Raw genomic sequence first — 26,359 nt, forward strand, 5'->3', positions numbered from 1 at the left:
TTCTTCTTTTTCGCTTAAAATCTCATCAAAATTGTTGATGATCATTGATAATCTTGCTTCCTGATGAAATCTCGATTTACTTCAAATTGAAGAAATATGATGGAAACTAGATAGAATTCTGGAGAGCAGAATACTGATACAATAAGCTCGAATAATGGAGGTAACAATGTGAGTTTTGCTTATAACGATCCTTTATTCATTTCGAATTCTGATCATACTGTTGGGAAATTAGTTGCTATCAATCTTAATGGTAAACGACTAAAATCTAAGGATTTGAAATTCAGTCCAACTGCACCATTTCTCCATCTAGTCAAACATCCTCTTTCTCTCTCTCTCTCCTCTAACAACAACATAATTCTTTCAAACTCAATCTAATTATGATGAACAACAATTGCTAAAAATTAGAGATGCTCAACAGTGCGGCCCAATCCAGCCCATCTGTTGGGCCATGTGGGCCAGGCATGCGAAAAGCCTAATCCAGCCTAGCTCGAACCGTGAAATTGGTGGGTGGGTGTGGGCCAGATTTCTTGAGCCCAGTCCACTAAAGCCCGCTACTAAAACCGCCCAGCCCTGACCACGAAATTGGTTCAACTCGACCAATGAACCGGACTAGCCTAGCCCAAGTAAATATTCGACCAAATTGTGTATATTTTAATCAAGTTGTATATATTTTGATCAAATTGCACACTTATATAAATCAATCAAATTCAAAAATAATGAAATTATTCATTCATATTAATAATTGTATATATTTTAATTCATTGTAAAGGTTTTATGTAACAATAATGAATAATTTCAATGATTAAATAATTCTGAAAAAAAATTCTCATGTCGGTCCGCTAACCCGTCCAACACACTAAGCCCACGAACCGCTTCTCGAACCGTGAAAATCGGTAACAGACTGATGTGGTCCAAGATTTTCAACCCGCGGACCAGGCCGCCCAAACTGTGAATTTCACGCCGGTCCTGGGCCGTGAAATCCCAGTCCAGTCCGCTACGACCCGTGGTTCGGCCCACCCAGCCTGCACCAATGGCCATCACTACTAAAAATACTAACAAAGAAGACAACAAAGTTGAAAACTAAAAGGAGACCAAACAATGAGATATTTTGGTTCTTGTTTGCAGAGACAACAATTGCGAACTAAGAAGTTTTCAATTTTTTTTGGAAAATTGAACTTGAGAGGACCTTAGAAGATGGTTACAAATTTATTGTAATGAATTTTTGATTTGATAACGAAATGACAGTAAAAAAAGGTGAAGATTAAAGGTTAAAATTAAAAGATAATCAATTGATGAAGAGAGAAAATCCTAATTTTTGGGTAAAATTGATAGAGGGAGGGAAGAACTTAGTTTAAGAAGGAGATGGAGGTAATTTATTATTTATATGCTAATGAAAGTGAAATTTTAAACCAAAAATTAACAAACCGTTGATTAAGAATGACAAAATCTGATTTTATTTTTATATGAAATGATAAAATTTAGAAATCTTATTTTTTTCTCAAACAAATGATTTGGAATTAAATATCAAAAAATTGAAATGAATTACCTAAAATGATGTGTTTGAAATGAATTCGTTCAATCCAAATACTACCTAACATTATTACATACTCGTATGACTACATGTGCACCACTCGAAGTATAATTTACCAAAGGTGGTCTTGGTCTTTCTTTATTTCTTATTATAAGTTGACTCAATTTAAAAAGAAGACTGACCCATTGCACCATTTGTTTAATCATTTTCTATAATTTAAAGGCTACTATCACAGCATACAAATATCAAACATTGATAATGTCATGATCTGTATAAGTAAATTAAAGACAAAAGATGAATGTAGAATAAGTGAATAACCAAGTATTCAATTCATTTATAATTGGTAGTAAGATTTTATACAACAAGAAGAAAACTGCAATGATACTAATAACAAGAAAACTGTATCATTCTTTGTGTGCAGAAAAAAGTTTGTAATCTAATTGATTTATGTTTACAAGAATACAACACTAAAGAAATTGTATGGTACGTCGAGATTGCTAGCGCCTAGCAAAACGACCAGGGAAAAGCTTATGATTTGCTGTAACTTTGATCATCCTTAATACACACAGACTACTCATGCATCTAGATGAAGCTCATCCATTTTCTCATAACAGAATTGTGGTTGTATCATCTGCATAAGATTAGGATGATAATGATCTTAATGTAGCTTTAAAACCCGCTGTTTGCCGGGGGATCAAGGCTTCTGGGACACAGAATTAGGAACTTCGCTGCCAAAATTTTACCAAGTAACAGACAGATAAGATATGGGAGGTTACATCATAGTATAACTGCAGTACTGCAGCTTTAGAATCATAATAAAACAACAATAAAAGGAAGTTGTGAAAGATTTAAAGAAGCTATACCGGTTTAGGCAATTCACCAAGATCGATGTCAGAGATGTGTTCAATAAGATAGCAATCTTCGCCATCAGGCTGATTACATCTTCTCTGTAGCTTGGTGCATCCTCTAATCTCCAGTTGATTTAAAGACTTGAGGTTGGGGAAGAACTCCGGAATTTTTCCCACTTTTGGACAACATTGAATGACAAGCCGATTAAGCTGGGTGAGTTGCTCAATTGACTTTGGGAGGACACTTAAATTGTAAAGCCAACAGAGAGAAAGCTCTTTAAGTGTTCTTACATAACTCAGGCCGCGTGGCAGAGGTTCGGGCTTAGAGATGTTTGTCAGTGTGAAAGACAGAAGACTCTTGAGGCCTTGCCAAGCAGCTCTTTCACTGTCATCACCACTTCCATCAGCGTCCTCTATTTTACCCCCCCAACTTAAATTTTCACAGCTCTCAACTTTCAGTTCTTCGAGGACATTGAGATTGTGCAATGCACCCAGTATATTTTTCAAACTGGGGCAAGCTTGAATTTTAAGTCGTTTGAGAGAGTTAGGAGATTCAACCAGCAAACTGGTTAATTCTTTACACTCTCTTATAGTTAGAACCTGTAAGCAAGATATAGTGATTGAGAGAGAGACTAGTTTATGAACAGAGTTGATATGTAGCTCTCTGAGTGTAGGAGATGCGGATGAATCTGACGATGATTCTGCCGATTCATGGGCATTCAAGAGATGTTTAAGCAGCTTCTCGTGAATGTTAACTGCCTCAAGTGTCTCAAGGCTTGGGACTAGAGGCATCGACATCAGCTTTGGGCAGCCACTTACTTTGAGTTCAAATAGGCACTTCAAAATCTGCTGTGGTACATATCTGTGTTTCTCATGCTTTTCTTGTCGCCGTTTAACATCACGCTTTTGCATATTTGACCACCCTTTTAGTTTTGGCAAATTAACCAACATAAGATACTTCAAGGACGGAAAGTATGCAGTTTTTGAAGCAGAAACATTGCCATCATCAACACAAATCTCTATCCACTTCAAGGCCGTGAGTCCCCAAAGTTGAAGGGACCTAAGTGCACGAAGTGAATTGAATGATGGAAGATGTTGGCAATTATGACAGTCTGCTATATTTAAGGACACGAGATTCTTGAGTAAGATTGCGAACCGATCCATCGCCCATTTTGGAAAGTTCACTCCCTTCCAACCCTTAACAACAAAGCTTTTGAGAGTCGAAGGAGGTCGCAAGAATTCAAACTCCATGGCATCTCTCTTCTGATGAACATCTTCGATTGATTTTTCTTTCCGAGAAGACCAAGATAATGACAAGTCTTCTAAGTTATTGGTTGCTAAGAATTTTGCATTTACCAGTTCAGTGTGCTTCTCACGACCTTCTTGGTAACGGATCTTCAGCTTCCCAACAAGAAATTTCAGTTCAGCCAGTGCGTCTAGCCCATTATTCTCTCCTACTATGAATTCGTCTAAGTTTTGTAGGCTCGCTAATTCCTCAAACGAAGGTGGCAGATCAATGAGTCGACAACCAGTATACAAATAGCCCAAGTGCCGCAATTCACAGAAATTTTCTGGTAGTTTCTTAATGGCTGTGTGACGAAGATCTAAAGTTTGCAAGTTTTTCAGGTTTAGAATGCACTTGGGAAAAGATTCAAGGGAGATACCAAGTCTGAGGTATACCAACTGTTTCAATTCCCCTATGAAATCTGGTGAGCTTTTAAAATGTACCATTACCAAATCTAAAGCACGTAAAGCTTTCAATTTTGCAAAGATTTCATCAATGTTGCCAATACTAACCGACTCACATGATTCTTTAGGGAGAAAAGAGAGAGAATTCAATTGTTCGGCACACTGAAGCCAGGATGGAACTTCCCAAGTAGAGTCGACAATGAAGCTCGCATGTCGAATGATGTCAGCCTCAACAGCCTTTGTAGGCTTATCCAGTAAACAATACCCATCTCTTGATAGATACTTCACCACCTCATGCATTAATATATGTGCCTTATAGTAGACTCTGTCACCAGTTTTATCTGTTTCCCTATCTTCAAAGAAATATCCCATCACAACAAGTTTCTCAAATTCTTTCTCAAACTCTTCTGTTGTGTTCACACCATGGGACCCTAAGTGATCCCAAAGCGGCTGCAAATCAGCCTTACTAAATTTATAGCCAAGTGGGAACAAAGATGTGTGAGTCAATAATTTATCTCGGTTGACTTTTTGTATTTCGTCTACTACTAACTGAATAGATTCTACAGGATTCTCTATGCTTGCGAGCATAGCATTGACATACTGCCATGTCTCCAGATTAGTAAATTCAGAAGAAAGAATGGAAGCTACGATTGTTACTACGTGTAGATTATTGGCACACTTGTTAAAAATTTCAGTACTAATGTCTATTAGACGCGGATTTCTATCCTCTTCTGCTATCTTTTTGAATGCTATGTTCTTAAACAAAGCCATGGACTCATTTTGGGAAAGTGATTCTAACAGGTAGGGTGCACCTTTAGCCATTGGCAATCGACGAAAGGCACGATGCTTTAATGATGTCGATCTCGAGGTGATTAATATCTTGCTACCAGATTTACAATTAGCAGAGGCATCCAGCAAATTGCTTAACATATCGAACCACTCCCCACCATTCCCTTTTTCTTTTTTGGTTTTGGTTTTTGTTTTTTTGCTTTCTTGTTTCTTGGAACTGACAACAGACAGGTTTTCTAACACAATCAAGTATTGTTTGCCATCTAAAAATGTTTTTAATAAGTCTTGATGTGTAAGATGTGTGTACGTAGTAAGAGTTAAATCAATTTTAAAATTTTCAACAACTTTAAACAGTAATTCTACACTATTAGAAAGTCCAGAAATGTCTAGCCAAAGTTTCAGTTCAAAATGGTCTTGGACTCTACGATCGTTAAAGACAAAGCGTGTAAGACATGTTTTCCCGGCGCCGGCCATTCCAAGAATAGGAACAACCGAGACACCAGCAAGATCTGGATCCTGCTCTTGCAGCAACAAGCTTTTAATATACTCGCGCTCACTATTTCTTTCAAATATTATGGCTGCCTCTTTCACAAAAGACCGTCCTTCGTTAACCGGATTGGCAAACGAAGGCAACGTTAGCAGAACATCCTTAGCTAGTTTTCTCAAGTACCTTTTGTTTTTATTACATCCTCCTATCACTAAAAGATGAGAAAACAAAGAATTGATGTCACAACAAGGTTTAGTGGTACCTTGGCCAGATGATTGGAATCTCCACGTCTCAAAGATAAGGAACTCCACCCTGTTGAGTCCATATTTGAGTTTAATCTCCAGCTCTTTGTCGAAAGCTCCGAGCCCGCCCATCTCATTCAGTTGATCGGATGCGCTCGAGAGCATCAACTTGATCTTCTTTAGTCTGGACATTAATAACCTTCGTTGATCGTTTCCAACAAGGTAAGAGTCTACTCCATCAAACAAATTCTTAGCTCTACGGTAAAGATTGGTTACAGTATCCATGGTACAAGCTTTTCAGTTTTCAACGATTTGGTAATGAAGCAATTATGATGTAGTATTTTTCTAAAGAGGCCTTTTTTCTGTTTTTCAAGAGGGTATTGTGATTCAAATACCCAATGCACCTTGAATAATTTCTCAGGTGGGGTTTAGGAGGTTGGCCAACTGGCTAACTATAAGGTTGTTTAATGTTTGATAAATTCAACAAGGATAGTATACTATAGAATCATGTGAGGATACAGCTGCACCCATTTAAAAAAAAAAGATGACCACACAATTAGAATTTTTTTTAACCAAATACAAAACAATATGTCATGCTAATGAAAACACAATAAAAAGAAGTTGAGAGGTTGAACTCGGTAGCAGATGAAGCTACAAACACGAAAAGGCAAAACCACAAAATAGTTTTTCCAAAAAAGTTCCCTATTAGAGGCTGACCGAGTTCAAGGCTCCAATCACTCATTAATAAACTACTTAAAGTGTAGATTTTTGATTTGCATTAACAATGAAGCATCACAAGATAGTCCAATACTCATTGATATACATTGCGAAATCATCTAGAGCTCTGATTATGCAGACTTTAGGAATTTAGAACTTGAAAGGATTGTATAATTGTAAACTAATATATTTAATATTTACCATCTAATCTTAAGTTTATAACTTTTAAGTGGAATTCCCAACTTCTTGTCACCAAATGGACATATCATTCATGGCTAGTAAAGGGTCATCTAATATTATATCTGATTTTACAGAAACAAGCACATGATCATCCCTCATTCCCTCTTGTTGCTGGGTATCTAGTCTTAAGTTTTCCTGTCGCCACGTTATCTAGTTTTCAGGGACATATTTGATTGTACAGAAAAGAACAATGCTGGACAGAATCACACCTATTGCCATGTTATATCGTCTTCGTGACGCTTTCTATCCAATGACTAGTGTGAGCACAAGACTTATTCTTTCTCCGTTTATGAAATAAGTGAAACACTTCTCTTTTATTTATTTGAGAACAAGACTTATACTTTCTCCGTTTATGAAAGAAGTGAAACACTCTTCTCTTTTATTTCGTTCAGAATTGAGTAAGTATATAGGTTAGGACTTATGATAGATTTAGGGTATTTCCGAACCTCTGCCTCCCTCTTTTGTCATCATAATTCACAAAAGATAACTTAAAAATATACTGGGCAACTGAGTAAAACAGAAAACAAGATTTTCACAGGCAGCCAAAAAAAAATTACAATAAAACCCATTAAATGTGACAAATAGCAAGAACCAAAGAAAGAAAGAAATAAATAAGCATATAAATAGGCATAATTCAATCATAATTAACCCATTCTAGGCTTCTAGCATAAATAGGTACTAAATTATCTAGCATATCAAGTAGAAAAGAGAAAAGTAAGAGAAATGTACCAAGAAGTTGAAGATGCAAACGCTAGCTACCTTCAGGCGAAAACAACCCCGAAGAAGCCGAGATTCTAGTGACAAGCATATCTGAGAGGCGATTTTTGGGAGACCAATTCTGAGACTTGTATGAGAGAGAAAAAAAGAGACATAGTGTCAAGTGTCTAACTCTCAATGGTAGAGCTAAATGAAAATTGGCTCGCTACATAGATTTTTCTAGCTAACTCAACTGATAGGCGTGTCGCGCACCTAACAAAAATAAATAACCTAACTCATCCTCCTAACTATGTAGTAGGGTAAGTCAGGGTCGATCCCACAGAGAGAAAGTTGTTTTATTAGCCCTTAGGTAATGGTAAGACTAAAGGAGATTAATATCTAGAATAATGGTGGAATTAAACTATACTAATCAATATATAAATAAAAGACTTTACGGTTAAGTATCCCCACTAGCACGAATTAATACAAAACAATTCCTACCCCAAACTAATCAATTAAATGTTCACAAGGAAAAGTCCACCCTATAAAGTACCATAAACCTCTCCCGAGTATCTATGGCTTCTCTAATATTACTCCCGTGGAATCATGCAAATTAAAGACATTAAACACGACACTTTAACTTCCTAACAATCCATTCACCTACTCCGTGGAGAACTTCATGTCTTAATTGAAATACTCAAATCCGTCAAAATCCAACTCCCGTTGTGATCAAGACAATGGAATTAGAACAATACTAGTTATCCCTAATCTAGTATTGGAATATGCACAATCAATTAAGAAGAACAATTAACAATTAATATGAGAATTTAAAGAAACAATATGAATTAAATCATATAGGGTTCAACTTAACCATAGATAAAAGAAACTACTCTATCATAAAATAAATAATGAAATCTAAATCTACAAGAAAACATAAACAAAGAATCAAGAAAGAAACTAATGAACTCATGAATTAATGAAAAAGAATAAAAACTAGGGTTTACAATAAAACTAGAGAGAAAGAGAGGAGAGAAAACTAAAACCTAAAACCTAAAAAAAATAACGTGAGAGGGAGAAGGAGAGAGAAAAAGAATCCCCCCACTTATCTAAATAATATTCACCTAATATAACCAGGAAAGTAATTTACAAGATAAGGAAAATCTTAAATAAATCATTAATAGGCGGATTAGTGATCCGCACGTACGCGTGGCAGATTCCAAACAGTGCAATCTTCCGAAAGGCATAACTCCTTGACTAGAAGTCTCCTCGGGGCGTGCCACCTATCGTTGGAAAGCTCTTCAAGTCTAGTTTCCAAATCTGCTGGAATTACTTGATTTTAAGAATCGCATCAAAAGTTATGATCAGAATAGTGAACATGACTCTTTTTTCACATTTCTTCTAATGATTTTCCACTTCGTTTTTGCTCAAACTCGTACTATGACATATCTATACGATCCTTATTCATTGTAGCTTCTTTCCAAGTGCTCCTAATCCTTAAGATTAGCTAATCATACTCCAAATAAGTTCTCAATGCCTGAAATTCATCAAAAACAAGAAAACATACGAATAGAATAGAAAGCAAACTTAAGAATATAATGCAATTATGAAACTAAATATGAAACTAAATGCTCTAAAATGCAACCTAAATGCACCTAAAAACTATATATAAAAATGTCTTATCATCAACTTTAATTAAAACTTTCCACAATGGACAATGGTCTGTCAATATACTTGTTTGAGTATGTCCCGCTTAAAATAAGATAGTTTTTTTTTGTAAAGAAGAATATAGAAATTATTTATCAAAATTTCCATATGGGCCCACATCTTTAGCTCGAGAAAATTGGCTAGTTAAGCTAGATTGACTAACAAATGAAATTTAGCTACTCACTCCAATGGTTGGGCTAATTGCTTAACTTTTTTTATTTGCTAGCAAGTCTCTGATACTCACCATTTGAGTTGCTCTTATTGTTTTGTTGTATTTTTTCACTATATGGTGACCTCTCATTTTCAATTTTATATATATATATATATATATATATATATATATATATATATATATATATATATATATATATAATATATATATATATATATATATATATATATATATATATATATATAATTTGTTTTTGAAAGAGAAATTTCATTAATTGAAGACAAAACGACATCTACAATAGATATTAAAAAAAACAAGACACATGTAAACAAGCTAAAATCAAATTCGCCTTCGAAGAAACTACAACGGACTAAATCGAGAAATACAGCGCAACCCCCTTGTATTTGTTGAATCAAGCCGCTATTGATGAGGAAGTTGATATGTCACAATTATATATAGTTTTTAGATGCATTTGATTGCATTTGGAACTCTCTTTAGAGCATTTAGGTGCATAATGGAATGAATTACGTAAGTTGTGCTCTACTACTCCCCATTTGCGTGTTTTGATCATTTTCAGGTTACTTTGATGCAAATTGATTATGATTACCTAAGATCAAGCCTATTAATCATTGAAGATGAAGATATCTTGCACAAGGATCACAATGCATCATTTCGGGGCAATTTCGAGTTAAAATGAAGCAAAGAGTTGGTGAAAGAAGTGTCAAAACTGACACCTGTTCACTATTTTGGCCATAACTTTTGATATACAATTTATAATCAAGAAATTCCAGTTGGGTTGGAAACTAGACTTAAAGGTCTTTCCAATGATAGGTCACACGTCCCAATCCGACATCTGGTTCGAGAGATACAGCCTTCACAAGTTGACGCAAAATCACTGTTTCTCCGCCCGGTCGACCGGGCGGTTTTGCCCGACCGGGCGAAATCAATTTTTCACCAAAATGCAAGGAATGTTAGCCCGGTCAACCGGGCGAGAAAAGATCCAAAATCGCTTGCGCGCCCGACCGGGCGGATTTGCTTTTTTGTCGTAAGTTGTGAATCACCGTCGCCCGACCGGGCGGTTCCTCGGGACGCGTTTTTTCGGGATTTTTAGCCGGTTTTGTAATTAGTATAAATTGGTTTTTAGTTTTTTTTCATGAAGACCACTTTATTTTCTACGTTATTAGAGCAAAATACTTAGTTTTTCTCTCTCTAGTTTTGTTGAACTTTTAGATTGGAAGATTATATAGATCGTCGATTTGCTTTTTCATCGTTCTTCAATCATTTGGTATTTTTCTCTACTTAGTTTAATTTTATGAATTCTTTTACTTTGATTATGTTTATTGCGTTTAATATCATCATGAGTGAGTAGTCTATTTCTAGGGTTTAGAGAGAGAAGCCATGTTTATACCTTTTTTATTGTAGTTTGATGTTCTTCAATAATTGGATTGAATTAGAATAATTCCTATTGATTTGTTATACTTGTTTAATTCATGTAATTACGCAATATCATGAGTTATGTTTAGCTAATAAGAATTAGAATCGAAAGATCATATTCATTATAGGCTTATTACAATAGGTAGATTTGATTATGTTGAGCGACCGTACTGGCATATGTTAATCTAGGAGTTGTTAGTGCCTGACCAAGGATTAACGAAATACTTCATTTATTTGAACCTCAATCCAAGTGTTGTTGAACTATATTATATTGATTAAACTGGTATAAGCATGGTGGACCGAATCGATTGCCCTAGGTTTTTAATTATTTGATAAATTCCCATTTTTCTGCGTTCTAGTTTGTTCTAGTTTAGTTATTAATTCCTCAATTATTTTTCCTCTCTGGAAGTAGTTAGATAATTGAACATAAATCTGTAGAACTCCTCTCCCTGTGGATCGACCCGTATTTGCCAGTTTCTGCCAAACAGACACCGTGCACTTGCGGTATATTTTAAAACACATTAGAAGCCTATCATTCTGACATAGTTTTAGAAGAGCATTCTTAATCAAGTCATGTTAATCGCATCCGAGATTCCAATACCTTCATGTTGAGTCTTAAACTTCAACCAATGAGAATAGTTTCTCATATCTAAAAATAAAAAAATCCTACTCACAACTCCCATAGGGGAGAAGAAGATCTCCACAACAGAGACTAAAAATCTCTTATGATGATATCATTTTCTTAGATTGGTAAGGAGAAGTATCATATTTTGGGGAGTGGTTTTTACTACTTTATGATGATATCATTTTCTCAGATTGGTAAGGAGAAGTATCATATTGGACCGAAAACTCATACAGGTCAATCTGACCTAGCATGCAAGATTCTTTGGAAGTGATGGAGGAAAATAAGAGAATTCCATCCCCAAAACGCCTTTAATGAGGTTTGAATCCAACAACTATCCTATTAAGGTTATAGATTTGTATAATGATGATCTTATATTCTATAATCGTATGGATGATTATACTTTGATTAATATTTGGAGCATGAAGGAAGCTTGCATGCTATTTGGATTTCATCAAGAATCGATTACTTAATGATATGTGATTATTTTAAGTACGGAAAAGATGTAAATTTAGCATGTTATGTGGTGCATGTTATTAATATTTCTAGCTATCATTATTTTGAATGTAACCGTTTTTTTCCTTTTTAACCATTATAGTATGTAGCAAGTGGTGGCTTTTTCAACCATTATAGTATGGAGTGAGTAGTGGCCTTTTTTAACCATTATGTAATTGACCTAATATTTAATTGACTTTGGCTTAAATGTAACTATTTTTTAATTGCAGAGACAATCTTCCAAAGAGATTATATTTGAAAAAAAAATACCATGTAATATCTTTAAAAAGGATCACCTTTTTATTTAAATGGATTAGTAATTAACTATTCTCAAGTGTGCTCACATAAACTAACACTAGAATTTTTTGCACGCGATGCGTGCTTGAATTTTTTTCAAAGGAGAAACTCAATTTTCTTCGACATAAGAATCAAAATTTGAACATTAGACATACAAAGTATAATTGTTTTTAGTTGTAAAATTTGTTTGGTTTAGTTTCTGTCACTTAAGTCTCTCACCATTCTTTTTGTTTTTCTTTTTTACTTTTCACAGTTAAATTCTATGAACAAAATAGAAATTTTATTGAATTTATTTATGATTTCTAATATTATAATTTTTTAGTTGATTTTTGAATTAAGTACAGTACTTCGTAAATTATTGTAAAGAAAGTGGACACTTTGATTTCAAGTCAATTTTTTCATAGGTTGTAGTTTGTAAGTGAATTTTTAAGTTTTTGTAAAATTCCTCATTTTAGTGATTTGCATAATGCAAATTATGCAATTTTATGATTTTAGTTGACTTGTGAGAGTGATTGTTATAATTATATTTTTGGTATTTTTGTTTGAAGTCCCCTTTGATTTGTAAGTGAATTTGTAATTGAGAATGGAAAGGGGATAGTCTCTTCATTCGGGGACACCATAGCTCCCCCCCTTCCCTTATATAATAGAGATATGTTCTACTTTAATTCTTGAATGATATTTTACATAAACCTTTTTACCTTGATAATTAATTGCTATTGTATAATAGAAAAAGATAGGTCCAAATATATGTAAAAATTTCATTATATATAGGAAACACTTTTAAAAGTAAATAATTTTTTTCTCTGTCTAACTTCTAAATTCTGATTACACTATAAATACACCTCTATTTTTTTTTTATCATGACCCACTATTAATTGTGAATGGTTCTTGAGAATAGTGATTTGTAAGTAAAATTTTGTAAATGTTTGTGTATGTATTGATGTTCAAGGTTATTAGTTTTAGTTTATATGTTAATTTTAAGTTTTAATAAAGTTTCCTTATTATTTAAGTGATTTGCGTGATTTTTATAACGTGATTTTCTCAATTGTATGAGTGGTTTGTAAAGTTTCTTCTTTTAAGTGATTTGTGATTGAGTGTTGTAAATTAATTTTCGATAGTTTCCTTTGAATGCCGATTTTGATTTTGACATTCCTCTTGTAATTTAGCAAAGGAAGAGGGGTAAAATAGGCGTTTCAAAAGAGGACACCATTGCTCCCCCTTCCCTTATATAATAGAGATATATCACATTTTCTATACATGTTGGTTAAAAATGATTACTATAGAGTCGTATAAGAATTGTTCATGTGAGATCACATTTTCAATACATGTTGGTTCGCTTGATTCCTTACATGAAATAAAAAAAGCACTATGTATTTTCTTTTTAACAGAAATATAATTTGTTTTGGTTATATACTTATATTATAACCAATATTTCCTTAAATTTTAAAAAATACATTTTCAATAAAAAAAAGTTATTATGTAACAACCTAAAAAAGGATTACATTTTTACAACTCATGAACTATCTCTATTATATAGGCCAAGGGGTGAGCTACGATGTCCTCCTATAAGATTACTTTTCTACGCTTCACATATCAAAAAATATTAATTATAAAATATTCAATTCCTTCTTGATCTATATTAATGTGTAATAACTAATAAGGAAACTTAAGATTAACTAACTTATAATAAGATGTAATGTACACATAAAATATTTTCCAGAAAGAAATGCTAAAAAAGAGATATTTTTGATTGAAAATTAAACTACTCTAAATAAAGCAATTTCAAACAATTAAATAGTAAGAACTTACAAAGTTTCTTTCTAACTAAACTTCCAATCGGAATCACAATTTTAAAGAACATACATTAACATAAAAATACTAAAAAAAAGGAGACAATCTCATCTTTTTATTTTTTGCCTTTTATAATTGTCTTCTGTGTTGATTAGGATAATTTATCATTTTATTTATTTAAAGGCTCTTAGTGGTCGTTTGTGTTAGTTGGGATAATTCATCTCATCATTATTTAGAAATATGTTCGTAATTCAAATGTATCAAAGAAATAGGCTTATACCATCCAATTTCTCAATGTAATGTTACACAATGAATTACACATACTTCCTCCGTTTCAATTTAGTTGTGACACTTTTATTTTGGGTAATACTTCTCACTATCTCTCCCATCATATGGGATCCTTTTATTATTATTTTTCTCTATCTCTCTCCCTCTCCAAAAATTGCCTAGCTAGAGTCCGTGATTTTAAAAGTGTTACAACTAAATTGAAAAGGAGGAAGTATATTAAAGATATTAGCATATATCATCCAACAATATCAACTTATAGTACATTCTGGTACACGTTCATTTATCACATCGGAAAAAATTGTGAATGATCAAATTAAACTACAATAAAATAGTATAAGTGCATGCATTTAACGCTTTTAAATGTCAATATTAATGTTAATATGTCTTCGCACGCATCACGTGCATATGAGACTAGTAATTATACTATTATCACGGTCTCATATAAAAGTATTTTCACAAACAATGACAACATACAGGAATCAAAGTTGGCTTAACTAGTTGGAGACTGTCCTTACACCCCTGTCATAGGAATTTGATTTTTCCCCCTTGCTTTAGGATCCCCGAACTCCCCCACTTGTAACTTGTAAGGAATCTTCATCTTAGATAAAAAATGACAATATACGAGGAAATAGTCAATGTTAGATTATGTATATAATAATCATATGTTCATATTGTATATCTCTTATTATAGTTAAGAGAGTATTATGTAGAATATTCTCTCTTGTATTATGGTGTATATATTATCATCATGGTTAATGAGAAAGGGAAGGATTATATTTCTAATATGGTATCAGATTTTTAGGTTTTTTTTTTCGTCCTCCTACACTCACCTTCTTCCTCATCTTCTTCTCTGATTAGTTGCCCACCATGGGTAAAACTGTAAAGACCACCACCCTACTTCACCCGGCTCTCGCCGTCTCCAACATAAAATCCTTCATTATTCTTGTCACATTGGAGATGGAAAACCCCCAATATACTACGTGGCTTGAGCTTTTTAAAATTCATGCTCGTGCTTGTATGGTGCTCGATCACCTTGAACTTCCCGCCGAAACCGAGAAGGACAAATCTGCATCTTCTTCTACCACCGTAGACAAGGATCTTTGATCCCGTCTTGACGCCATCGTCCTTCAATGGATTTATGGCACCATTTCTAATAACTTTGTTCATACTATTTTCCAACCCGACTCCATGGTGACACAAGCATGGAACCATCTTCTTGACCTTTTTTCATGATAATAAGAACTCTCGTGTGGTGAGCTTAGGCCTTAGAGCATCAATTCTCTCACCTTGACATAGCTGGTTTTCCGAATGCAAGTTCTTATTGTCAAACTCTCAAGATGCTCGCTGATCAACTCGCAAACGTTGGCTCGCGGGTCTCTAATTAAAGATTAGTATTATAAATGGTTTTTGGCCTTACCGAGGCTTATAATGGGGTTACCTCAATTATCAGCACCACGACCCGCTTCCTCTTTTTTCTATTGCTCGTTCCATGCTCATTTTGGAAGAGACAAGTTTGGGGAAGCGGGTTGCTAAGAATGGTGGTTGGACCCTTGTAGTTGCTAATTCTCCTAATGTGGATGATGTTCATTCATCATCTTCTAATCCTCAACGTCGCGACGACCATCATAGTAACTACAAAGGCAAGAAAAATAATCACAAAAACAAAGGGGGAAATTCTGACAACCACACCGGTGGTGGTCAACATGGTGGCCAGAACTCCGGTGGCCGTGGTGGTGGCGATCAGTCCGGCCAGCAGCATAGCAGTCATGGGCGACAATAACCCTACTCGACAGCAGCACGACCTTAGGGATATTCATGGCCTTGGATGCAACCTTGGGCTACTTCACCAAGCCCATATCCTACTCTTCATTAGGCTCATCTAGGAAACTCTCAACAAAGGCCCAATTTCCTTGGTCCTAGGCCTCAACAGCAAGCCTTTGCTGCCACTGTTTCTCCTCCACCAAGTTATGCACCCATGCATATTGATTCGGCTATGCACACTCTTACTCTCAATCCCCCGGATGCGAATTGGTACATAGACACGGTTGCTACATCTCATATGACTTCTAACCAAGGTACTCTCTCGTCTTATTTTAATTTGAGCACTAATAAGAATATTGTGGTAGGAAATGGTCATACATTCCAATTCGTGGTAATGGAAATGCAACCTTGGGCTACTCCCCCACCCTCATTTGTCTTTTAATAATGTGCTCCATGCTCCCCAATTCATCAAAAACTTAATCTTTGTTCGTCGCTTTACTCATGATAATTCTGTTTCTGTTTAGATTGATCCCTTTCGGTTTTCTGTGAAGGACTTTTAGACGGGGACGCTTCTTATGAGATGTCCTAATTTGAGAAGATAACACTCGGACAAGTCCAAGTGCGTGAGTTGTTTCAACGAATCGATCCCCTTCGGAAGAGACTCCAAGTTATGACATGCTTTTAAATCCAGCACCTTCAGATGATCGAGCTTGTAAACTGAATCCGGTAATTCAACAATTCCTGATATCCCTTCGAGGCTTAAGAAAGTTACTTGACACATGTGCTTCGTCAAAGCTCTAAGGGCGTCGATGTCTTCAACCATTATGTACCTTTTAGGATTGCGATCCCAACTACCAAGGTGTAACACCTTACCATCGTTCTTCCTTTTAGATAGTCGTTCGAATGTTGTAGCACCAAGTGTGTTCTCATTTATGTTGAGCACCATCGTTCTTAAAACTTTTTTATCTTCTGGTTGGGTTAGAATAGACAAGGTACGATGACCAAGTTTAGCAAGTGAACCTTGTTGCGCTGGTTGTTGTGATGGTTGTTGTTGTTGTTGCGAAGATTGTGGTTGATCCATTATAGAAAAAGAGCTGTGTGGCTCAACTGCGACGAGCTTCATTTCGTGAATGATCATAGAGCACGCAATTTCATTCATTTTGTATCTATTGCACAACTTTTTATTGGCAATAGTGCGCTCGATGAATCCCTCAACCACAAGATTGGCCAACATTTCAGGACCCTTTAATGGATCAAAAATTAATTCTAGGCCAATGCATAAATGAATTGCTTCTCTATTTTTTTATCACATTTTGTGCGGAGAACAAACAGAGGGAGATAAGACAGTTCTTCTCTGTTCTTCGCTTTACTCATGATAATTCTGTTTCTGTTTGGATTGATCCTTTTGGATTTTCTGTGAAGGACTTCTAGACGGGGACACTTCTTATGAGATGTCCTAGTTCGGGTGATTTATATCCGCTCACATCTTCCATCACATCATCTATCTCCTTACTATCTACTTTTGCAGATCTCTCTCCTCAATTATGGCATGATAGTTCAGGTCATCCGGTCGAGGCAATGCTATTTTACATTTTCTTAGACTTAATAATTCTATTTCATGTAATAAGTCTAGTAGTGACATTATTGTCAAGGTTGTGTACTTGGAATACATGTGCGATTACCATTTGCTAATTTTACTTCTATTACTACTTCTATGCCATTTGATATAGTTCATTATGATCTTTAGACCTCTCCTATCTTAAGCTCATCAGGCCACATATATCATATTTTGTTTTTGGATGATTACAAATTTGATGTGGACTTTTGCTCTTGCTAAAAAATCACAAGTACATGCTATCTTTCTTGCTTTTCGTGCTTATGTTCGCACTCACTTTAAAAGAGAAATAAAAAAAATTAATATGGTAATGGAAGGGAGTTTGATAATTGACCATTTCATAAATTTTGCGAAATTGCATGACTTGTCCTTTTTTTAGCCCCAACTAATTTTACAACGAAAAGCACCATAAACAATAAGTTTCAATCACCAAAAAAGCTTAGTCGATCACAACTCACAATTATAGGTTTTACATAGTTTGGATTTTGCAAAATACTAATGTTAACCACTTTTGCACCATAAAATACATGGCTCATTATCCATTTAGCTTTACTTGAGGGACTGACTTGATGGCTTGATCTGCACTACAATAGTGGCCAAAAAAGTTAAATTCCTTTTAAAAGAGAATAACTTACAACCTGATAATAACACCCTCCCTCTTTTTGGTATTTTTTCATGTGATGGATAAAGGATAACTGATAGCCTTTATCCTTTTTTCTTTTTCCAGGAAATAACTATCCTTAACAAGCTCAAAAAGTACATAGGCCATATTGCAAGGGGTCTTAAATACTAAAGAGAAGATGACAAACCTACCTGCAAAAGAGTAAACAAAAAATGGTTTTCAAGATTACAACATTAACTCTAATTTTAACATAAAACCATCCTTAATAATAGATTAAAAAAACTCACCCATTTACTAGAATCAACCAAGATAAATATTGGGGATGTGTTGAATTAGAGCCCAATCTTGGCCATTAGGTTGCTGACATCTTCTTTCTAGCCTGACACATTCCTTAATCTCGAGTCGACGTAAAGACTTGAGCTCAGAAAATGTTTGGGGAAGTTGTTTCAGTCTTAGACAATAACGAATCTCAACATGTTGTAAAGCAGAAAGTTGGCTAAGTGATTCAGGGAGATATAGTAAATCAGGCAAATATCGAATAACGAGTTGATGAAGCTGGGTTAACTCCCCAATCGACTCTGGGAGCACTCTCACTTTATGAAGCCAACAAAGAGAGAGCTCCTTCAGTTTTATGAGGCAACCAAAGCTCCTCGGTAATGGTTCAGATATTGAGAAGTTTGCCAATTTCAACGAGCGAAGACTCTGCACGCCGAGCAGCTGATATAGCAGAGTTTCATGAATGTTACTTGCCTCCAGTGATTCAAGACTCGGCATTTGAGGCATATACATCAGTTCAGGGCAGCCGCTTACTTGGAGATCAAAAAGGCGAGGGAGAACTGACCATGGATCACATTGTTGGTCGTCAACAACATTCTCCTCCACCCTTGACCATCGCTCAAATTGTGGCAAATTAACCAAACTCAAGTACTCTAAAGACGGAAAGTATGGCGTTTCAGATGAAACTATACCATTACTTTCAGTTGTATCTATCCACTTCAAGGATTTAAGACCCCAAAGCTCAAGAAACTTCAAACAACCAAGCTTACTGAAGGACGGCAGATGTTTGCATTGATTGTTTTCAGCTATATGTATGGAAACAAGGTTACTTTGCAAATAAGATTGTGGAAATGTCTCTCCCATCCAGCCTGTAATTGCTAGGCTTTCGAGGTTAAGTGGGAGCTGCAAGAGATCTAATTCCATGACATCTTTCTTTTGGACAAGATCAGAACTAGTTGGTTCGCTATTGGAGGATGATGGCCATTCTAATAGCAAGCCATCTAGCTTGGAGCCCTCTAAATTTGTTGGGTTCTTTACTAATATATGCTCCTTGCGATACAAATACCGTATCTTTAGCTTCCCGGTAAGATGAAAGAAACGAGTTAGTGTTTCTAACCCGTTCTGTCCAACTACAAACACATCCAAGGTTTGAAGCATTTTGAATTCTCGAAAACTAGGTGGCAGATCAATCAATTTATCTCCTGTATACAAGTGTCTCAAACGAGGGGACAGTTTATAGAAGTTTCTTGGTAAATTTTGAATCATAGAGCCTCGAAGGTCTAAAGTCTGCAAGAATTTTAAGTTAATGATAGACTCTGGAAGAGATTCAACAGAGACACCAAGACTAAGGTACCTCAAGTGAGTCAGCTCTCCTATTGCCTTCAAACAGCTTCCACAATTCATCAGAATAGTTAGATCCAATGCTTGTAGTGCCTTGAGACTTGCCAAGATTTTTTCGATTTCAGGAATAGTAATAAGCTCGCCTGCTTTGCTAGGGAGAAAAAGAAGAGTCTTCAATTGTTCAGCACGACATAGCCATGAGGGAGCTTCCCAGGAAGACTCAACAACGAAGCTCAAATGTTGAATAATCTGAATATAAATATTATCATTTGTATCCATATCCACTAAACAACATTCTTCTTTTGTCAAATGCCTCACCGCCTCACGCATTAAACCTTGTGCCTTGTACCACATTCTCACACCAGTCTGATCTCTTTTGCTCTCTTGAATGAAGTATTTTGTATCCAAAAGCTTCTCCAAACATTTATCAAACCTTCTTTTCAACGGCACAGACTCAAGAAACCCCTGAACCTCCCAAAGTTGTTGTAGTTGTACCTTACAAAATTTATAGCCAAGTGGAAACAAACAAGAGTAGGTCAATAATGGATGTGCATCCGCATCAAGCTGATCCATTAAGCCTGCTGCAGACTGAAAAGATTGTACAGGGTTATTTACACATGAAAGCGCAAGATCATTGAAATGCTTTAATTTCTCCAGATTAGTAGGTTCAGAAGAAAGGATGGAAGCCATGATACTTGTGGCATGTAGAATATTCGGGTGGAAGTCATGGTCTACTAATTTGGCACTTGAGGTGATAAGTATTTTGCTACCAGTTTTACAATTGGTGAAAACAGACAACAATGGCTCTAACAAATCAAACCAATTATTCCCTTTCAGACAACCCTCCTCTGACAATTGATCTAATACTAGCATCAATCTTTTGTCACCCAGTTCTCTTTCGAACTCAGATAGAAGCAACTTCAAACTTTTGGATTCATGGAATTCAAAAGAAGCAACTCCAAATTGAGCTTCTTCAACCACTTGCCACACTATATTTGCTATACTGAGTTCAGAAATACGCACCCAATATTTGATATCGAAATGCTTTTGAACGCGTTCATTGTGAAATATAGCGCGAGCAAGAGCATAATCAATAGGAACAACCAATACAGAATAAGGATTTGAGTCCTCCAACAACAATAAACTTGTAATCCCCTCAATATATTTGTCTAATATGAGTCTTAAATTGACCTTTTCAACTGAACATATCTCTTGATTATTCTGTAGATTTGAAAATAGATGTGAATCCCGGATCAAATCCTTTGCCAGCTTCCTCCAGTATGATTGATCAGTTCCTAATTTGAAATTAAATTATTAACAATACTTTTCCAACAATAAAATCAGGTAGTTGTAGGCTTATAATTAATTAACATCTTATATGTAAAAATATATATCTGCCTTCCATCCTTGTCTCTTGCAATACTTTGTTTCTTTTTTCAAATTCGAAGTTCATCAACTTTGATTATATTATTTTCAACTAATAGGTTTTATATGTTTTAGAACACCATCCATCTTTTATTAGCTCACTCCATTGCATTTTCGAAGTGAAAGTTCATTTAAATTTATCATACTATATTTTTACTAATATACTACTTCCTCTATTTTTTAATAAGTGAAACAAAGAGAAAGTGGGGTGCAGGGGATACTAAGGAGCTAGCCTAGAGAGAGAAAGTTGGGACCACTTGTTTAACCAATTTTGAGTATTGGATAAAGTAAGTAGGTGAAACAATTAAATGATGACAAAGATGTAATAAATAAGAAGTATTTTTTACTACTTTGAGCTATGTGTCACTTATTATGCATTTCCCTTAAAGAAAAACGTGTCACTTATTAGAAACGAACGGAGGAAATAACATTAAACATCATCGCATCATTGGGATTTGTTTTAATGCGTATTGGATATAATATATTTACTTTTTGTAACTCGCCTTTTAACCTTTGTAACTAGTATTTAGGCCCGGGCGATGCCCCATATTTTCTCTTTGCTACAATTTATTAGTAGTTAAATAAGTATTCTCATACTCATTTAGAAAAGTCATCTTATTCATTATATGTATTTCAAACGTTTTCCATTCATATGTCATCATTAATTTTGATTGCAAAATCAATAATGGTATGGTGGAGTAATAATGGTTGGATTTCTTACTTTCATACTTGAGGTTATGGGTTCGAATCTTTACGTATACAATTCTTCTTCTTTTTTTCTATATGAAAAAGACGTGGATATAATGTTATTGGATGAGGGAGGGTGACACATGGCACATATACGTTCTTAGGAACGCCTTTTAATATATTAGTACTAGTTGCATATGCACGCGATGCGTGCGTCGACCATCTTATGTAGTTATATATAAATGGACATGTTGTTTATTATCTAAAATTATTTTGATAGTGATGTAAATTATTGGGGTTCTTTTGTAGATGTTATTTTCTTTTTAAATTAAAGGTGAATGGATTTTAACTGTTCAATATCGTCACTGTAAAATTTGGTAGATTATTTAATAATTTTTTTCGGCGACTTTAGTATAGTTCTTTAACAATTATAGATGTTAATATACCATATTGTTTGAATTTTGTAGATATGAAATATTATGTTATCACGATATGTTGCTAACTTTTTTTGGTTGAAGATTTTAATTGATTTCGTGAATTGATTGTGTGAATCTTGTTTGTCAAGTTATTAATGGTATTGCATATTCCATTTTTTACCTACTCATATGACAAGTTTCATTGATTCTCATTTTTCAATTTTTTATATAAAAAAAATATTTTAGATTATTAGAGGATATTTTAGTCACTTCAAAAGAGGACACCATACCTCCTTTCTTGGCTTATATAATAGAGATAGATATATGAGCTAATAGATCAAGTATAATATAATTTTACCATTATAATTTTAGTAATATACTTTCACGATCAATTCTAATAATAGAGTTTCTTAAAAATATACTAAAGTATAGTATTATTACTTTATTTGTTTTTCTTTTACTTGTAAGATTTTGACTTTAGCATTACTTGCATTTACTTTGACCTGAAATTTGTGAACAATAATACAAATTTTAGCATGTAAGGTATATATAAATATATAAATATATATATATATATATATATATATATATATATATATATATATATATATACAAGATCTCAACTTTCTTTAATTTTTACAAGCATATAATTAAAGATATTATGATCAAAATTGTATATCGTCAAACTTAAAAGTCAAACATTGCAAGTAATAAACATTGTTGGATTATGCTACAGAATTAGTCAAATAGTTTTCCTAATAGCTAGGATTAGTTGCTAATAATCAGTTAGTGGGTTAACAAGTAGTTGTCTAGATAATGGTAGTTAGTGGGATAGCAAGCAAGTAGTGGGCTACATAGTGGACATGTTATTAGTAGTGCTTTGTATGTCTATTTAAAGGTTGTTTTGTTTATTCATTAAGTGAGTATGAAAAATATATAAAAATGTAGTCTTTTTAATCCTCTTCAAGTTTCCCTCTTTCCTCCTCTAAAAATTCTACATGGTATCAAGAGCTCCAGGTTAGATACGGAAAGGGAAAGAGATGAAGCAAAGAAAAAAAAAGAGATAGAGAGAGAAAAAGAGTATTAAGAACAAAATTGAGTAAAAAGAAACAAGCAATGCAGCTTGATTTCATTGTTTGTGAGCAATTTCTTTGTTTAAGTGTTTTTTTTTGTGTTTAACCATGAAAGTAATGGTTTGGTGTGATGTGTTGTTGGGTTCCCTTTTAACCCATGAAAATGGATTTTAATCCAGTGAAAAAGAGGGCATAAAAAATTGTTGAGTTGAAGATCGAGTAATCTTTACGAGTGTGTGGAAGTCGTAGTCAAAGCAGAGACGGTTTCCGAAATTAAAGTAGTGGACTTAGTCAATTTGCAAGGCAACGTCAAAATGAGTTTATGGAGAGAAGTGCTTCATTGAGTGAAGGTTGATGATAATGTGCATCAACAAATTAAGATATGGTGTTGGTGATAATGTGTATCAACAAAAAATGGTGGTGATGAGAAGTGCATCACATTAGGAGAGAAGTGCTTCCATGTTAATGGAGAAAAATGCTCCATGAAGATAAAAAAAAAATGAAGGTCCATCATGTGGGAAGAATTACCAAGAATCAAGATTGTGACATAATGTTTAATATTGGCTCCTACAAATTTTGGAGCAAGGGGGTATGTTGGATTATGCTCCAAAATTAGTCAAATAGTTTTCCTAATAGCTAGGATTAGTTGCTAATAATCAGTTAGTTGGTTAACAAGTAGTTGTCAAGATAATGGTCTAGTTAGTGGGATAGCAAGCAAGTAGTGGGCTACATAGTGGACATGTTATTAGTAGTGCTTTGTATGTCTATTTAAAGGTTGTTTTGTTTATTCATTAAGTGAGTATGAAAAATATATAAAAATGTAGTCTTTTTAATCCTCTCCAAGTTTCTCTCTTTCCTCCTCTAAAAATTCTACAAACATAACGTAAGAAGTACATCTTTTGTCAAAAGAGAAATTAATCATTGTAAGTATAACTTTTTGAAATAAATGGAAAATGATTAGATCTTCAACAAATGATACACATGTATATGGATAACTGTAAAATATAACATTAACTCTGTAGGCTTTTATCTTGTTAACTTTGAATATTCTTTTTTTTTATAGGAGCGAGTTTACTTTGAATTTCTAGTCAAAATTAATTAGGAAATTATTACCAATTTTAGCTATCCATATAATTCTATAAGAAATAATATAATTTTATATGATCCTGTTAAATTTGTGTCAAAGTGTACTTTTAGTATATCGATTAACTTTTATAATTTTTCTAATACCTAATTAATTAAAGATACTAACAATCAAATACCTACATTTGATTTTTTTTTTTTCATATATTTCATTTACATAAGATTTTAGGAGATGTTGTGTAAGACCAACAACTTAATGAGTATGTGACAATAAAAGGTAAAATAGGTAAAAATAAATAGGTATATAATAAACACATTGGTAAACAAAACTGAATATATATAACACGTAACTAAGAATATTTATTTTAAACAAATATAGCAAATAGAATAAGAGATGGGTTATTACTTATTAGAGATTTTTTTTTTTGGTGAACAAAGCCGTCTTCTTACATTATCATATTAATTAAAAGTAGTCTTTACAATCGTTCAGATACACATTCATACAGTAACTAGGAGGAGCGGGGGTTATTAGAGATATTAATGATCCACAATTCAAATTCTTAAAAACAAATAAAGTTGAGTGGCTTACCTTGATGCAACCAAATCTTAACCTCGTTGTAAAGCAATTCCATTCGGCACAATCGATTTTTCACTCCGCACTTGACCTCTTCGAGTAAAATTCCACACCCACCCATCGGCGTTTGTTCAAGTTGATCGGGTGCGCCAAGAAGTACCACCTTAATATCCTCCATTGCTTTCTCAAACCTCCGCCCATCGTACTTATCAAGACGGTAAGAAACCTCAGCCACTGTTTTGGAATGTATTTCTTTGAACTTGTTATAAAGAACTGAAAGCTCAAATATATTCTCCATTTTTCTTTTCTGTTTCTTTCAGTTCTCTCTCTTTGTGATTGCAGTTATTCTGCGTACGTAGTACTAGTAGTTTCTAGCTAGCGAGAATCTCGATTATATAAGGTAAGAGGAGGAGATACCAAAAATGGTAATTCCTTTTATATTCTTACGTAATAAAGCACAAATTCACCATCTTTTATTATTATATCCTCAATTTACATCATCATTGATTTATCGATTTTCAAGAACAGAAGAAAGATATACAATAAATTTTATGAATTATTTTTCGTATATATTATTACGCAATTGACCTTTTGTTTGTTTTCACACGTATCGCATGCATATCCGATTAGTGAAAATTATTGTAAGGCCCTCGCTCGGTCTCTCTACGTGATTGCGCAGTTGTGCCAAGACAGCGCAGTACTAACTACTAGTAGTAAACTAGTAATACATCCTTGATAGTTAATAGAGAGTCGTCGTCATGTTCATGCCCCGGTATCGACGCAAAGTCAAAGTCAATGCGCTACATTCCTACTTGCTTTGCTGTCTTAATTATTTCTTTAAGTGGAATTATATAGGAGTATTAAATACATCTCAAAAGCATAGCACATACTCCAATTTAGACATGTTCGTATCACTCCTTAATGGTTTTAGTTTCTTGTTTAGAGATTTCTAAAGTTTTGTGTATTATTGTCTTTTATTAGGGGCTTTCTTTCTTATAATAATCGCAACAAATTTCCAGGAAAGTCGGGTCATTTGTTTTATTATATTGTTAAAGTAGTATGTGTTGTGATTATGAAGTATTAATTAACGCAAGGAAAATTAGGTGATTTATAGTGTATCTTTAGAAAATATTCTCTTCATTGTTTTAGTCTAACTGCTTTGTACATACCTGTGTATTATTCACTTAACTTAACTTTATTATGATCGTTGTTGGTGATTTATACTTAAGGAAATCAAATTTACAGGATGTCTACTTAAATTCCTCTCGAACTTATTTTTGAAATATCAACTATTATAATTTATTCTTTTTAATAATAATATAGATATATGGGTAAATATCAACTATTATAATTTATACTTAACTACATAGCGTGGGCAAGAGCCATTACGCTATCACTTCGGGCTCGAAAAAGGTTTGTGTTTATTGAGGGCTTGATTCCTAAG

General features: G+C 34.2%; 2 protein-coding genes across 8 annotated transcripts; both read right to left on the minus strand.

Moving 5' to 3' along the window:
- Positions 1-1,830: 1,830 nt before the first annotated feature.
- LOC104887763 (putative disease resistance protein RGA1) lies at positions 1,831-7,427 on the minus strand. 7 transcript variants are annotated; one of them, XR_007270889.2, is made up of 4 exons: positions 7,273-7,427; positions 2,671-6,107; positions 2,395-2,555; positions 1,831-2,254 (listed from the first exon to the last, which is right to left on the minus strand). XR_007270889.2 is itself a non-coding variant. In XM_048638099.2 (3 exons), the coding sequence occupies exons 2-3, from the start codon at positions 5,869-5,871 to the stop codon at positions 2,201-2,203; spliced, it is 3,531 nt and encodes a 1,176-aa protein (XP_048494056.1). In that variant the 5' UTR covers positions 5,872-6,107; positions 7,273-7,427; the 3' UTR covers positions 1,831-2,200. The 7 variants fall into 7 exon arrangements, 5 of the variants coding, with proteins under 5 accessions (XP_048494056.1, XP_019103754.2, XP_048494059.1 ...); XR_007270888.2 differs by having other exon boundaries at positions 1,831-2,259; XM_048638099.2 differs by having other exon boundaries at positions 2,395-6,107.
- Positions 7,428-17,804: 10,377 nt separating this feature from the next.
- Positions 17,805-25,265, minus strand: LOC104887832 (disease resistance protein RGA2). The gene is made up of 2 exons (XM_048638103.2): positions 24,931-25,265; positions 17,805-20,952 (listed from the first exon to the last, which is right to left on the minus strand). Exons 1-2 carry the CDS (start codon positions 25,211-25,213, stop codon positions 18,341-18,343), a joined length of 2,895 nt encoding a protein of 964 aa, XP_048494060.1. The 5' UTR covers positions 25,214-25,265; the 3' UTR covers positions 17,805-18,340.
- Positions 25,266-26,359: the final 1,094 nt, after the last annotated feature.

The sequence above is a fragment of the Beta vulgaris genome, chromosome 2 (genome assembly GCF_026745355.1).
Source record: "Beta vulgaris subsp. vulgaris cultivar EL10 chromosome 2, EL10.2, whole genome shotgun sequence".
Classification (NCBI taxonomy): domain Eukaryota; kingdom Viridiplantae; phylum Streptophyta; class Magnoliopsida; order Caryophyllales; family Amaranthaceae; genus Beta; species Beta vulgaris.

Coding starts and splice junctions, on each gene's coding strand:
- LOC104887763 (XM_048638099.2), bottom strand. CDS start 5,871: ATGGATACTGTAACCAATCTTTACCGTAGAGCTAAGAATTTGTTTGAT. Junction 2,255..2,394: donor TTGGTGAATTGCCTAAACCG/GTATAGCTTCTT, acceptor TTGGCAGCGAAG/TTCCTAATTCTGTGTCCCAG.
- LOC104887832 (XM_048638103.2), bottom strand. CDS start 25,213: ATGGAGAATATATTTGAGCTTTCAGTTCTTTATAACAAGTTCAAAGAA. Junction 20,953..24,930: donor TAAGATTTGGTTGCATCAAG/GTAAGCCACTCA, acceptor ATTTCAAATTAG/GAACTGATCAATCATACTGG.